This window comes from Lithobates pipiens, unplaced genomic scaffold (assembly GCF_037356315.1).
Source record: "Lithobates pipiens isolate NorthernLeopardFrog02 unplaced genomic scaffold, aLitPip1_a1.2 Scaffold_30, whole genome shotgun sequence".
Taxonomy (NCBI): domain Eukaryota; kingdom Metazoa; phylum Chordata; class Amphibia; order Anura; family Ranidae; genus Lithobates; species Lithobates pipiens.
The window spans coordinates 73,925,570-73,939,667 of record NW_027507791.1 but is presented as its reverse complement, the minus strand read 5'-3'; the positions used below and the strand labels follow the sequence as shown (position 1 = coordinate 73,939,667).

General features: G+C 42.3%; 1 protein-coding gene across 7 annotated transcripts in view; it reads left to right on the top strand.

The window, feature by feature from the left end:
- Window positions 1–14,098, top strand: part of SLC35F4 (solute carrier family 35 member F4) — a 395,994-nt gene that overhangs the window by 265,895 nt on the left and 116,001 nt on the right. For 3 of the 7 annotated variants that reach the window (XM_077464441.1, XM_077464443.1, XM_077464442.1), the window contains one exon: window positions 3,184–3,363. The exons of the other annotated variants lie outside the window; for them this stretch is intronic. In XM_077464441.1, coding sequence (XP_077320567.1) covers window positions 3,184–3,363 — 180 coding nt within the window. The remainder of the gene's footprint in view (window positions 1–3,183; window positions 3,364–14,098) is intronic. 7 annotated transcript variants of the gene reach the window in all.

Below are 14,098 nucleotides of genomic sequence, written 5' to 3'. Positions count from 1 at the left end.
AAAACACATCCACTTTACAAACCATTCAGTGTCCTCCACCCCTCTCTGCCAATCCCTCCACTGGCTTCCACTCACCCAACAAATAAAATTCAAAGTACTAACTACAATTTATAGAGCCATCCATAACTCTGCACCTAGTTACATCACTAACCTAGTCCCAAAATACCAACCAAGCCGCTCTCTTTGGTCCTCCCAAGACTTCCTGCTCTCTAGCTCCCTTGTCACCTCCTCCCATGCTCGCCTCCAGAATTTCTCCAGAGCTTCTCCCATCCTTTGGAACTCCTTAACCCCAATCTGTCTGACTGTCCCCTAATCTATCCATCTTTAGACGATCCCTGAAACCCTTCTCTATAAAGAAGCCTATCCGGTTTCTAACTAATATACTGTTTTACTTCCTCCATCAGCTCATCCCCCACAGCTATTACCTTTTGTATCAATTGACCCTCCCTTTTTATGTTGTAAGCTCTAATGAGCAGGGCCCTCTGATTCCTCTTGTATCAAATTGTAATGTAACTGTAATGTCTGCTTTTATTTTGTGAAATGCTGCTCAAACTGCTAGCGCTATATAAATCCTGTATTATAATAATAATAATAATAATAATAATACAAGCAGTGTAAAAACCTTCATTTGCCTTGGTATTAGCCATCCACTATACAGCAGAGATCAGAGAGAGGAAGGAGGAGACAAAACCAGGAGACGATTAATTGTGTTGCCCTGAAAGGAGCATGCTGATAGTAGGCGAGAGCAGAGGGGCAGAGAGATTAACTCATCAGTGTGCCAGTTCTTCTTTCACTGTCTGGTCATGGGGTGGGGGATCAGTATGGGAAAGTGAAACTGCAGCATATGAAGATTAGCCCCCCCCCCCCCCCCCCCCGCACCCTCCTCCCTGCAATTTTAGAACTGAATGGACAAAAAAACAATTCTTTTACAGGTAAAACGGCTCTCATAAATGTATGTTATCAGGGTATTTAGTTGGTTGCCTGGGGGCACCTGTTTCTATATAGCAGGTCATATGTAAGTTGATTTATGAGCTTTCAGTTGGCAAATTAGTTACATTAGGAACATATTCATGTCCTTTTTATCTATTTAGGTTGGACCATTTGTCACTAGAGGAAAGATATTTTTCCTGGAAAGTGGGAGGGATGGCAACACAGTATATGATGCCGAACTTGGCATCTAGTTTGAGGTTACTTACTTGAGCATATAAGGGCACAGTGTCAATGGTCAGTAGTGCCAGTAAGGCTGGGTTCACACTGATAGGGTCTTCTGCATCACATGTCATTTGTGCAGGAATCGCACCGTATTCCTGTACAAATGACATGCAAATTCAATGCGGTGCAAATTGAGCCATGCATTATGTATGGCTCAGTTTACACCGGATCCGCACCACAAATATAGAGGGCTCTTTTTTTGTCCATTGGAATCAGATCGCATGGGTGTTCAGACCCATGCAATACGATTCTATGCGATTCCACAATTCGCACTGCATTCTAAGAAGCAATTTGTGGTGTCATTAACCTTATATTGACACCCGTAGTGGTTTGCAGAGAACAGTATGAACTGCCTGCAATTCTGATGCATTGCGGTTCCCGCACCACATCATTGTGAACCCAGCCTTCAGGAGGATTACATACACAGGCTAGTGATGATCTCCTGTTGTCTACACTTTTACTCTCAAATTTAAAGTATCCTTGTTGAGCATTCTATTTGCTTACAGAACGTAAGCATAGATTTTAAATTTGCAGCACATTATTGTACATCTTCTTGATGTCAAGGTACTGTAATGGCAAGTATGAATTAATTTTACAGCTTTCTGTGCATATTAATTACATAATTTGCAGGATAATTTGTTTTCCTGCTATGTACAGGATTACCTTATTTTTATTTTGCCTGACAGACAGGATGATTGTTAATAAAAAATTACCCAAATTAAGGTAATCATACCTAACAGAAAAGTGTGAAACTTCCAACAGTATTAAAGATGAATGCAAGTATTTATTGAACCAGCTTCCTGCAGTCCTAATGAAACATTGTCACAAGCCAAGGTAACTGTGACTGGGTTTATGATTGAGCATTTTTCATGTAAAAATAGCCAAATCTTGAATTCTTCTTTAGTTACATTGGTCCAGCTTGGACCAATGTAAGTATGCATATCCTATAGCTGCGGGATCCTCCTGGATCCCCCCTGCTTCCACTAGCTTATTGTGAATATAAACAGAGTTTGCAAACCCATTTTATTATTGAACCCCTTCTTTGGGCTTCTACAGTCCAATAATTGAATATATCCAATAGCAATGGATATTGCAAGTTTTTGGGATTGATTCTTGTGATTTTAGGTCAGTAGTCTCTGAATGCCTTCCAGATTCTGCATGGTAATTTAGGCAATGTGGTATGTTTCATTTCCTGCGTGACTAAAGATAAATAAAGACAAGTGTAATTTTAAGTTAAGAGAAACCAACAGATGTCTAGTTATTTTGTTTTGTATTCAGTAAAATGTTATCTCTTATATTTATAACCAACCAGTTACGACTAAGAAAGTGCTTATGCGGGTGCCATGGAAGCCTGGTGGCTATAGCAAACGCCCTATTGTTCCTGACTTAAGGCAATTTCTTCAGAACAAAGGTTACTTGTGCCATTTCAGTCACAGTATGAGACTTGAAGAAAGAAGATTGTGAAGAGTCAGCACTTGGCTTTTGTCTGCAGTAAACATATATAGCTGCAGTCCTTGCTAATAGTGGCCCTTTGGTATGGATTCTACTGAATGAAATGGAAACATGGAATCCTGTTTTGTGTTATGGCAATTGGATGTCTACCTATCTTGTATGGCATCAGTCCTAAGAAGACCAAACTTCATCTGATTCTAAAAAAAAAAAAGTGTCAAGCTTTGGACTCAGAAATAAGACTATACAGACTATACTGATAACCCTCGGGTTCTTCAGACTTTGCAGTGGCCCAGTAGTTGTTTTTGAACTTTTTGGAAAAAGGAAAGTGATATCAGTCCACGTATCCACTGACAGTTTTTTTCAGTAGCGTGAACTAAACAAGATGCCAGAGACATATTTAGCCTACTTGTTGGGGTCGATATTTTCAAGATGATGTTTATAGAGACTTTAGAATTGTCACATTTATGAAGGATGTTCATAATCTGCTGGGCCAAATTCATTCCGACTCTTTCTTCTCAGATACCACGCATTCTTCTGTTTCTCGATGTCACACCGGAATGACATACTCAAACTCATGCAATAGCACAAGAAGGAAGCTCTTCCACATGTCATCAACTGAAGACTCTTCCTCTCCAATTTTTGAGATGGATAGTAGAAGTTCCCAATCAAGCAAATCCAACAGAATTGAAAGTAGTTCAGGTATGGCTTATAAAAGTACTGGCATTCTAAACTGGGCATTCTCGTGTTTGATTCTTATGGAACATATTATCATTGCCTGCAACTTTATATTATTATCTGTCAGCGTTTTCATGGCATGATGACATAGTCAGAAAGGAAGAGTATACACATTAGGCTAGATTTTAATATATTTTAGCAAATATTTGAAGCAAACCTGCAAATACAATCCTTGATTCACTCCCTTAAAATATAGCATAAATACGTCTGCTGCATAAAATGCTGCTTCAAGATTCCACAGCAACCTAGACATCCCTCACATGGTCTCTGATAAAAGGACGATTGTCCAGAGGCTCTAGCTGAATCCTGATCCTCTGTTTCAGCAGAGATCACATGATCGATGCCAATGGATCATGGAAGAGTAGAATACTATGCCTTGTGTTACTTTCATGACTTTGAACCAGTGAAATTTGCAGAGTAGCAGAATTGTTTAAGCTACCCTGTCTCTAAAATTAGTTTTCCAAAGTGTTGCCTGTTAAGGAAGAGTGTAAATACTTACATTTCCTGGTGACCACACTGCTGAATGACTCTCTGCTACAGAAATCACCATTGGAAGTCTTGCACTGTGGTTCCTTCTGCTACTACTGTCTCCTATAGCGGTGGGAAGGATGAACCACTTAGTTCAGTAGAGAACCAGAAGGTTCCAGAAGTGTTTCTGAGAAGACTTCTGAAGAAAATTTCTCTGTATCAAAAAATCATTCATTCATGTGGGCAGGAGGAACCACTAAGCTCAGCGGGGGACCAGGAGATTGACACTTCTAGAAGTATTGGCCCTTGTACACACGGTCGGAGAATCCGTCGGAATGTGTCCTATCAGACCGTGTTGTCGGATAATCCAACTGTGTGTGGTATGCATCGGACTGATTCCGTCTGAATATCCGTCGGACCCAATTTTCCAACTTGTTGGAAATATTTCCCGACCAACTGGTTCGATCGGACATACTCCGATCATGTGTAGAGAATTTTGATCGGACCTAGTGCCACGCATGCTCAGATCAAATTCCTACATCAAAGCTATTGGCTACTAGCCTGAACGTAGTCCCATCGTAAATTATGTCATCACGTTCTGAAAGATAGGATTTTTCGACAACTTAGTCCGACGTGTATGCAACAGTTTCGGACACAATCCGACTGACAAAACCCGACGGACAAAATCCGACGGATTTGGTTGTCGAAATCTCCGACCGTATGTACAGGGGCTTAGTTTCTGAGCAGACTTCAGATGACAATTTCTGTGTTTCAGAGCAGCATTCAGCCATGTGGGCAGCAAGAGAGGTGGGTATATGCTTTTCTTTTACAGACAGCACTTTCTTGGGCACATTTCATCTTATGCATTAAGAACACTTTGCAAGTTCTGGAAACTGGGAGCTTATATATTCTCCCATCTTTTTCCTATTTGGTTTGTTTTGGTTAGCTCCAGCAAGACTATCTAAGCTCATGGCCTTGGCAGATGACAGATTATTTTGGCACTGTTTAGAGAATTCTCCTGCTCACAACTGTCATTTTTGCTAAGTTAGTTTTATGTTATAAAATTACTCACTAACACACTTTTGTAAAATGTTATTAAATCCATAAATTACACAGCTTCATTGACTCGCAACATCTCAACCAAAACAATCCCTAAGTACTTTGCATTCAAAAAAGGTAAAATTGCATCTTTTATACTTCTATCGGGGCTCATATACAAGCGTTCTTGGCATTCTATTGCTCTATCAATTTCCATCCTGACATACCGGCATAAGATTCAGTGTACTTGAGCCCTCTTAAGTATTAAGCATTTGTATGCAGCTAAAGCTGCAATACTTCTAATATATCATTTATATGGAATTTATTTGAAATAGAATTTTTAATCAATTAACATATATCTGTCACTCGAATAAGAAAACTCATCAGTCATTAATATACAGGTTGATGAGTCCCTGTCTACCCTATTTTCAGATGTATGCTGTCCTTGGAGTTTAGTAGCTTTACTACACTCCCAATTGATGGTGCATTTAGATTAAAATGATGTTCTTGTTGGTTTGTAGTCTGGGTTGAAAGACAATTCCGCTTGTTGTACAGTAATTTGGAAAGTTCACGGTTTGCATTATAATAGTTTGATGCCTATAATAGCTACATAACTTTGTTTAAAGCTGAACTCTAGGCAGATATAAAAGACATAAATTAACACAGCTTTTGAGTTATTAATATTCAATTAAATATGTGATTTTTAATGTAGAAAGAAAGGGTCACACACTGTGTACTAAAACCCAATAATTCAGGACACTCAATCCACTCTGTCACATGCTACCTGTCAAACTACCAAGCGCCAACGTGTTCCGCTCTTATGGGCTTAATCATAGGGACTCTATGATTGAGCTCACACCTGGGCTTAAAAAATAGGTTTCAGCAAAGTGATGTTGTTGGTGCGCTGCCCTTTCTTCTTCTTTTCACATCAAGTTTGCTGAGCTGGGACAAGCTCTCAAGCAGGAACATAATTTACCCAGGAATGGAAGAGAAGCGAATGTTTTAGCTTTAATTGAAACTGATTCTACTAACGGTGTAAAATCATGTCACATTTGCAAGCTTGCCTGTGACAGGATTGGTAAAATGTAAAGGGAGAACACTCACCTGCTTGTATGTGTTGCAACATAATTTAGCTGGTGGAAGAGTGACAAATGGAGGTGTTTCACCTCCCTGCTGTGTCTTCCATGTGTATCTTATACAGAAATGCTCAATGTGGCTGAGGAAGAAGCAAAACAAGGAGCTAGACAATTGTGCTTCAGTGCTTATGTGCTAGCAAGGAGCATGCTGACAGGGGGTGAGTGCAGTGTGAATTAGCTCAGCAGTGTACTGCTTCTTCTTTCACTGTCCAGATACAGGCTGGGGCAGGGACAAGGCTTGTAAGTGTTACTTAACTGCAGTAGACTAAAACAAGACTATGCTGTGTGGCAGATCTTAGAACGGAATGGACAAAAGTACAAATCCATTGGCAGGGAAACAGCTCCAATATATGTATTTTATCTGACTATTTAGCCTTCTGCCTGGAGTTAAGCTTTAAAGTGTTAGAGCCGGTTCACACAGGGGCAACATGACTTTCAACACGACTTTTGGAGGCAACTTGGACCCGACTTGAACACGACTTGGGGCGACTTACAACACGACTTTAAGTCGCCCCAGACCAGGCGACTTTTGCCGTGTCCAATCAGAGAATGAGCTCTCAAGGGGGAACTCCACGCCAAATTAAAAAAAAAAAAGGCATGGGTTCCCCCTCCGAGAGCATACCAGGCCCTTAGGTCTGGTATGGATTTTAAGGGGAACCCCCTATGCCGAAAAAACGGCGTGGGGGCCCCCCCAGATCCATACCAGACCCTTATCTGAGCACGCTACCCGGCCGGCCAGGAAAGGGGGTGGGGACAAGCGAGCGCCCCCCTCTTGAGCCGTACCAGGCCGCATGCCCTCAACATGGGGGTTGCCTTGGGGAAGGGGGGGCCTCGCGGCCCCCCACCCCAAAGCACCTTGTCCCCATGTTGATGAGGACAAGGGCCTCTTCCCGACAACCCTGGCCATTGGTTTTTGGGGTCTGTGGGCAGGGGGCTTATCGGAATCCGTGAGCCCCCTTTAATAAGGGGGCCCACGGATCCCAGCCCCCCACCCTATGTGAATGAGTATGGGGTACAATGTACCCCTACCCATTCACCTGTGAAAAAAATGTAAAAAAAAAACACAACACACAAGGGTTAAAATAGTTTATTGCACCGCTCCGGGGGTCTTCTTCCGTCTTCGGGGGTCTTCTCGCTGGACTACTCCGCTATCTTCTGCTCTTTTGCTAGCTCTTTCACTAGCGGAGGAGCCCGGCTTTCTTCTTCGCCGCTGCCCTCTTCTTCCGACTTCGGGGGTCTTGTCCCCCTCTTGTCCCCCAGACTCTAACAGGTTATCTTCTAAGATTGCCCTGTATTTGGCTCCATTCATTTTCCCATCAGCTATGACCAGCTTCCCACGTCCCTGCTGAAGAAAAGCATCCCCACAACATGATGCTGCCACCACCATGTTTTATGGTGGGGATGGTGTGTTCAGGGTAATGTGCAGTGTTAGTTTACCTTCACACATAGCATTTTCCTTTTAGGCCGAAAAGTTAAATTTTGGTCTCATCTGACCAGAGCACCTTCTTCCACATGTTTACTGTGTCCCCTCATGGCTTCTCGCAAAATGCAAATGGAACTTCTCATGGCTTTCTTCTTGCCACTCTTCCATAAAGGCCATATTTGTGCTGTGCACAACTAATAGTTGTCCTGTGGACAGATTCTACCACTTGAGCTGTGGATCTCTAGAGTCACCATGGGCCTCTTGGCTGCTTGTCTGATTACTGCTCTCTATGCCTATCAGTTTAAATGGATAGCCATGTCTTGGTAGGTTTGCAGTTGTGCCATACTCTTTCCATTTTCAGATGATGGATTGAACAGTGCTCCATGAGATGTTTTAAAGCTTGGGATATTTTTTTCATAAACTAACCCTGCTTTAAGCCTCTCCACAACTTTATCCCTGGCCTGTCTGGTGTGTTCCTTGGCCGTCATATTGCCGTTTGTTCACTAAGATTCTCTAACAAACCTCCCGAGGGCTTCACAGAACAGCTGTATTTATAGACTAAATTGCACACAGGGGGACTCTATTTACTTCTGACGGCAATTTGTTCCACTAGATTTTAGTTAGGGGTATCAGAATAAAGGGGGCTGAATACAAAAGCATGCCACACTCAGATATTTATTTGTAAAAAAAATGTGAAAAACATTTATCACTTTCCTTTCACTTCACAATCATGTGCCACTTTGTGTTAATTCTTCACATAAAATGCCAATAAAATACATTTACTATTTTGGCTGTAACATGACAAAATGTGGAACATTTCAAGGGGTATGAATACCGTTTCAAGAATACTTTCAAGAATATTTTTTTTTAAATGCAGTAAAGCATGCTTGTTATACTCACTGTGGAATCAAAGGGGTTAATCCTCCGCATTCTTTAAAAAGGCTGCTTGATCCTGTATGCACAGATCCTCCCCATCTTGCTTTGTCCCCAAAACATCTCGGGATAAGACAGAGTTATTGGAGTCAGTCTGCACATGCTCAGTTTGGTGTGTATTTATAGAATATTTTTTTCTTGGGAGTGCATGTGATCAGCACAGAGCCAATCAGCACTGTCCAGACAGAGGGTTAGGGGTCCTGCATCCTTATAGGACAATCAGAGGCACGGATAGAAGTCACAAGACTGCTAAATACCTTTTTGCATCAGAGGTATATAGCAGTTTATGTTTACTAAAATGATTTAATTTCCATTTCTTTGTACAGTGGGAGACATAGTGAATGCAGGGTCCTGAGTTTAGTAGCACTTTAAATCAGCTGAGCTTCAGCTATAAAGATACTCAGCCAACTATGGGAGCATAAATGACATTGCTGGGGTGATGATTAGGGGTTCAAAGGCATTCATAGAGCATAGCATATCTAGATCAAAGAAAAGAAGGGTAAATTACAATTTTAACCTCTAAAATGTATCAAGATTCATCTTTTGAATTATAGAAAAAAAGAAATGTGGCTGTTAGATCCAGAGCTCTAATTTTTGTTCTATAGTTCATAAATCAGCCCTAATTTGTTAAGGCTGACATGCTTTAGGCTGTTTTTATTAAAACAAAAGCAACTGAGTCTAGACAGCTCCCAAAAATGTCCCACCAATACTTAGACATTTCAACTGCCCTGGAAGATGTAAAAAATGACAGCAAGTCAATGAGCAACCACCTCTGATAGGGCAAAGCAAGACACATTCTCAGCACATTTATGAGGACAGCAAATGGGAGTCTAGCTCCTGTTCTGGACATCATCAGAGAGACAGATAGGCCTGCTCAGGGATTTATATTTTACATCTCTGAATCATCTTGAGCTATAAAGTAAAAGCAGGCAGCTCTGCAAGCAGGTTTCTCTAGGGTACTTTCTAATTCAGTTTTATGCTCCGTTGAGATAAAAACACTGGAAAGGAATCTAGGAATTTTGAATGTATTTAAATATCAGTAAAAAGAGTAAGTGCAGGCTGTAGTTACGGATTAATAAAAAATAGAGCCTCGGTACTTCAAGGAGGCTAGATTTCTCATTTATACATCCCCCTTCTGCTTGCAGAGGAATTCTACCTGTTATTATCTTGGTTTCGGAATAAAGAGCAAGTGTTATTGAACTTAAAAAAGGATTATAAGCTTAATTGTCAATTAGAGACCCCTTACCATTTGGATCACCTTAAAGCAGTGTTAAACCCAAAAACAAATTTGCATTATGTTGCAACATACCAATCCAAAATGTGATGGCTGCATTAGGTCTCTTGTTTTAGGTCTTTTTGGATTGATTTTCACCTTGTGATACAGCCAAAAAATCTGTCTTTTTTTTTTTAACAGACCAAGATGTCCAGCAAAATCGGTAGTTAGAGGCTTTATACAAACCAATATACCAATTGTAAGAGGTGCTTACAATCGGCAGCCTTTATGCATTCATGTAAAATTTCTATCCCAAAAGTTTGGAGTTTCCCTGGAGTATGGTTTTCATTTTTTTATTTTTTTTTAAAGATAATCTATTGTTATTTATCTTCGTCATATAAAGCCAAAAGAAAGCATTTAAATAGAGGTAAAAAAACAAAACAAAAAAAATTGCAATGTAGAAAGTCATTGGATTAAATGATGTAGGCTAGGAGGGGGGGGGGGGGGGGGGTAAATCCAAGCTATGTTTTTCAGGAATTGAGCTATCACTTAGCTCAGATATGCCAGACAGCCATAAAATATGCTGAAAAATCATGAGATGATCACGTGGAAGTGTGGTGTTATTTTAGATGATCTGTCCATGTTATGTTGTAGAAGGTGCCATTAGGTTCATGAATAGAAGAAATATTTAGGAGAAGGAAACTGAAAAATGGCCAATGTTAGAGTAAAAAAATTCAAGAGGGCAGTGTTGCTTATATAATGGTGAGGCTTTATTTGTGCCTTTAGCTGGAGATGAGGGAGTTTTTGGGGCACTGGTGGTAGTCGGGAAATCCTTTAAAGATTAATTCTTGTGGTGCAGTAGCACTCTAGCTATGTATAGGCCCTACTTGCGATTGAATTTGAGTGTTATTTGGATATGAGCAAGGACCAGGTCTAGTTTTTCTTTCCGCAGTAAGTTCAGCAGGTCATTTTTAATATCCTTGATGGTAGGAGGGGAGGATGTTTAAGGATAGCTTTTCTGGCTGCCAACATGCTTTATTGTGTTGAATAATTTTGGTTTGCATTCTCGGTTGGCCGGGAGAAGAGTTATCCAATGAGCCAAAAAGTAGAGAGTATATATCCTTACGAGGTTGGAGTCCAGTAACCGTGGCAGCAAATATCTCAAAAACATGAGATGAGGGGACATGGCCAGAGCCTGTGTAGCAGAGAGGGCCTGTGATCATTGCATAAGGGATAGTATTGACGGTCAGGATATTGAGCTTGCCCTGTGTGGGGGATGTATGCCTGATGCATAATCCTGTATTGCTGCTCACCCCAGAATTTGTTCTTATAAAAAAGCAGGTAGTTTTGTATCCAACCAGGATGCAGTGTTTTGCCAGGTAAGTCTTTCTTCCATGATGTTGCTGCAGTAGAGTGCACCGGTTTAAAGCAGGAGTCCGCGTTTTTTTTTTTTTTTTTTTTAAAGCCAGCAGCTACAAATACTGCAGCTGCTGACTTTTAAAATAGTGACACTTACCTGTCCAGCGCGCCCGCGATGTCGGGACACCCGGAACCGATCTCTCGATCGTCTCTCGGGTGCTGCCGCCGCCATCTTGGGTATGGGAATCAAGAAGTGGAGCCTTTCGGCTTAATTTCCCGGTTCCCTACTGCGCATGCGTGAGTCGCGCTGCGCAATAAGGATGGACCCGCTGCCTCTGGGATCTGTGTGTTTCCCAGCAGGCAGCGGGGGACTTTCGGAAAGGGGCGTAATCTATGCCCCTTTCCGCAGAGAGCTATCCCGGAAGTGGGTGCAGATACCTGTACTGTACAGGTACCTGCACCCCCCTCCCCCCTGAAAGGTGCCAATTGTGGCGCCAGAGGGGGGGAGGAATCCAATGAGCGGAAGGTCCACTTTAGGGTGGACCTCCGCTTTAATGAGTAAGGAGTTCAATGGTTTATACAGATGAGAAATCTTGGGGCAGTGGAGATCCATAAGAGAGTCTATAAAAGAGGTCTTGAGGTCTTGAAGCCCAAATCCCTGGATGAACATATTTTGCACACAAAGCAGATTGCTTGTTGGGTATAGATTAGGTGATGTGGGTAGGTTATAGCTCTGGGCTAATTGGGGAAAGGGGAGGGGTTTGCCTGAGGAGATGTCAAATAGGCCGAGTGTTTCTGTGCTTGTGGAGGGGTGGGAGGGTGCTTGCTAATAGGTAGATGGCGGGGGAGAAGGGGAGATTGCCCCATTTTCTTCCTAAGCTCTCTCCAAGCTAGCACAGTGTCTCTTATTAAAAAGATTTTGCCTTAGTGATGGGGGAAGAGATCTGATCCCACAATGCAGCAAGACTGGCAGACCATAGAGGCTGACCATCTGAGATTCTAATTTGAAGTTAGGGTACCTAGAGGTTTGTGTCAACCAGTCTAATCCCCCTCTCAAGAGACAGGACAGGTTGTAGAGTCTTGTGTTTGGAAGATTGCCCCCCCCCCCTTCATGTTTAGGGGGTTATAGCTTGTAAATAGAAATCCGAGGGCGATGGCCCTGCCATAAAAAATTATTAAGGGCTTTCTGGAGTCTTTTTAGGTCTTTGTGTTTTATTATTAAGGGGATGGTCTGTAGGGGGTAAAGGAGTTTCGGGTAGCTAACTGCTGAGTAGGATTGTGAGGGCCTTTGCATAAACAGGCCAGGAGTTTTCCTACTTTATTGCTGTATGTATGGTATTGCAAGTCTAGGAGAGACTGGTGCATTTTTTCCTGTGCCTCTGCTCACAAATCGAAACAGCTTTTGGCATCGCACCAGGATTTCCTACTCTCTGGAGAGTTATGGTGGGATAGTTGTGACTGGGCTACACGCAAGCCATTGCTAGCATCACAGTATTCTCCGGTGAGCCTTTTATTGTAGGCTGAGGTATAGGAAATTATTTTACCCCTTAACATGGCTTTCCCAGCATCCCATAGTAAGTTTGAGTTGTCTATGTGTGCTGAGTTTGTAGCTCTGTAGTCAGCCCAAGTGTTTCGAATGATCGATTGAAGTGTTGGATCATGGGCCAGGTAGGATGGAAAATTACAGATTTTGACTGAGTTTGAGATTATGAAACCTGAAAGGTCTACCGATATTGGGGAGCATCAGATGTGGCTATTTCATGTATGTGGGGGTCTATGATGTGTTCTAAGAGGGCAGCATTATCAAAGGTATAATCTATCGTGGACAAGGTGTTATGTGGCGGAGAAAAGAAGGTAAACTCTCTTCTGTCAGGATTTGAAAGTCTCCATAGATCAACTAAGTTAATGCTTTCGGTGAAGCTCAACCAGAGGGAGGGGGAGCTTGAGGGGGCAGAGGCAGAGGAGCGGCGAATCTGAGATGTATCGTTTTGGTAGTTGAGTACTGAATTAAATTCACCTCCCACCAAGAAGGGGAGATGTATGAAGGGTGCCAGGAGAGATGTTAGATGTTGGAAGAATTGTTTGGGAGGAGAATTGGGGGCATAAACATTACATATAACCTATTCCCGTGTAGAGGTTTTTAGTTTAGCTATGAGTATTCGTCACTTGTCATTTGTTTGCGTGGAGAAGACCTCACAAGGGAGTAATTTGTGGATAAGGATAAGGACGCCAGCTTTCCCTTTAATAGCTGGTGATCCAAAGATCTGGCCAACCCAGAGACTGCGCATGCGGGTGAAGTCTGCTGTTGTCAAGTGTGTCTCCAGGAGTATCTTGACATCAGCTTTGAGGAGTTTTAGATGTCGAAGGACGACCATGTGTTTTTGAGAGGAGCGCAAACCCTTGACATTCAAGGAGACAACATAATAGGGTTTGATGGGGTGGGGGTTTGTCCAGCAGGGTTAGATATCTCAGTAGAGAGGTGGAAAGATATATATGTCTCACCACTGGGGGATCTGGGGGATCACCTGGAGGTGTGCGGTCTATCAGGGGGAGTTTGTGTCTTAGAAAAGAGGGAGGAATAAGACCCAACAGGTGTCTGTCGGTGACAACAAAAGGAAACATAACGTATGAAGCCTAGACTTTGCTTTTTTCCACATGTGAAACACACACACCAATGAACAGCTTTACCAAGAAATTATGTTCTACGACCCCCATCGGGGACTGGTGGTGAAGGGAGATAATGGTCGATGGGAGCCTTAGGTCATCGCCAGGCTAAGCTGGATGTTCATTCCTTGAAAAGGCTGTGCGCTGTCAATGGTTAACCTAAGAATGTTAAGAAAAGAACATTAGTAGTCAAAAAGAAAAACAACTAGTACTTTGGAGGATAGCATAGGAAATCAGAGCATGGGTGTTATGAAGTTTGATCTGAGAGTGTAGTTCACACTCGGGCATGCCGAATTCAGCAAGGTTTGTAACGACCTGAGGCATTGGAGAGATGGAGTCTCTTAGGGGGGTCATTCCTTGTGCTACACTGTTCTCTGGGATCCCGGTGGGAGGGAGCTGGTGTGGTAGAAGTATCCATAGGAATATGGATTGACTGTCGGTGTAGTTAAGATAGCGAACTATCAC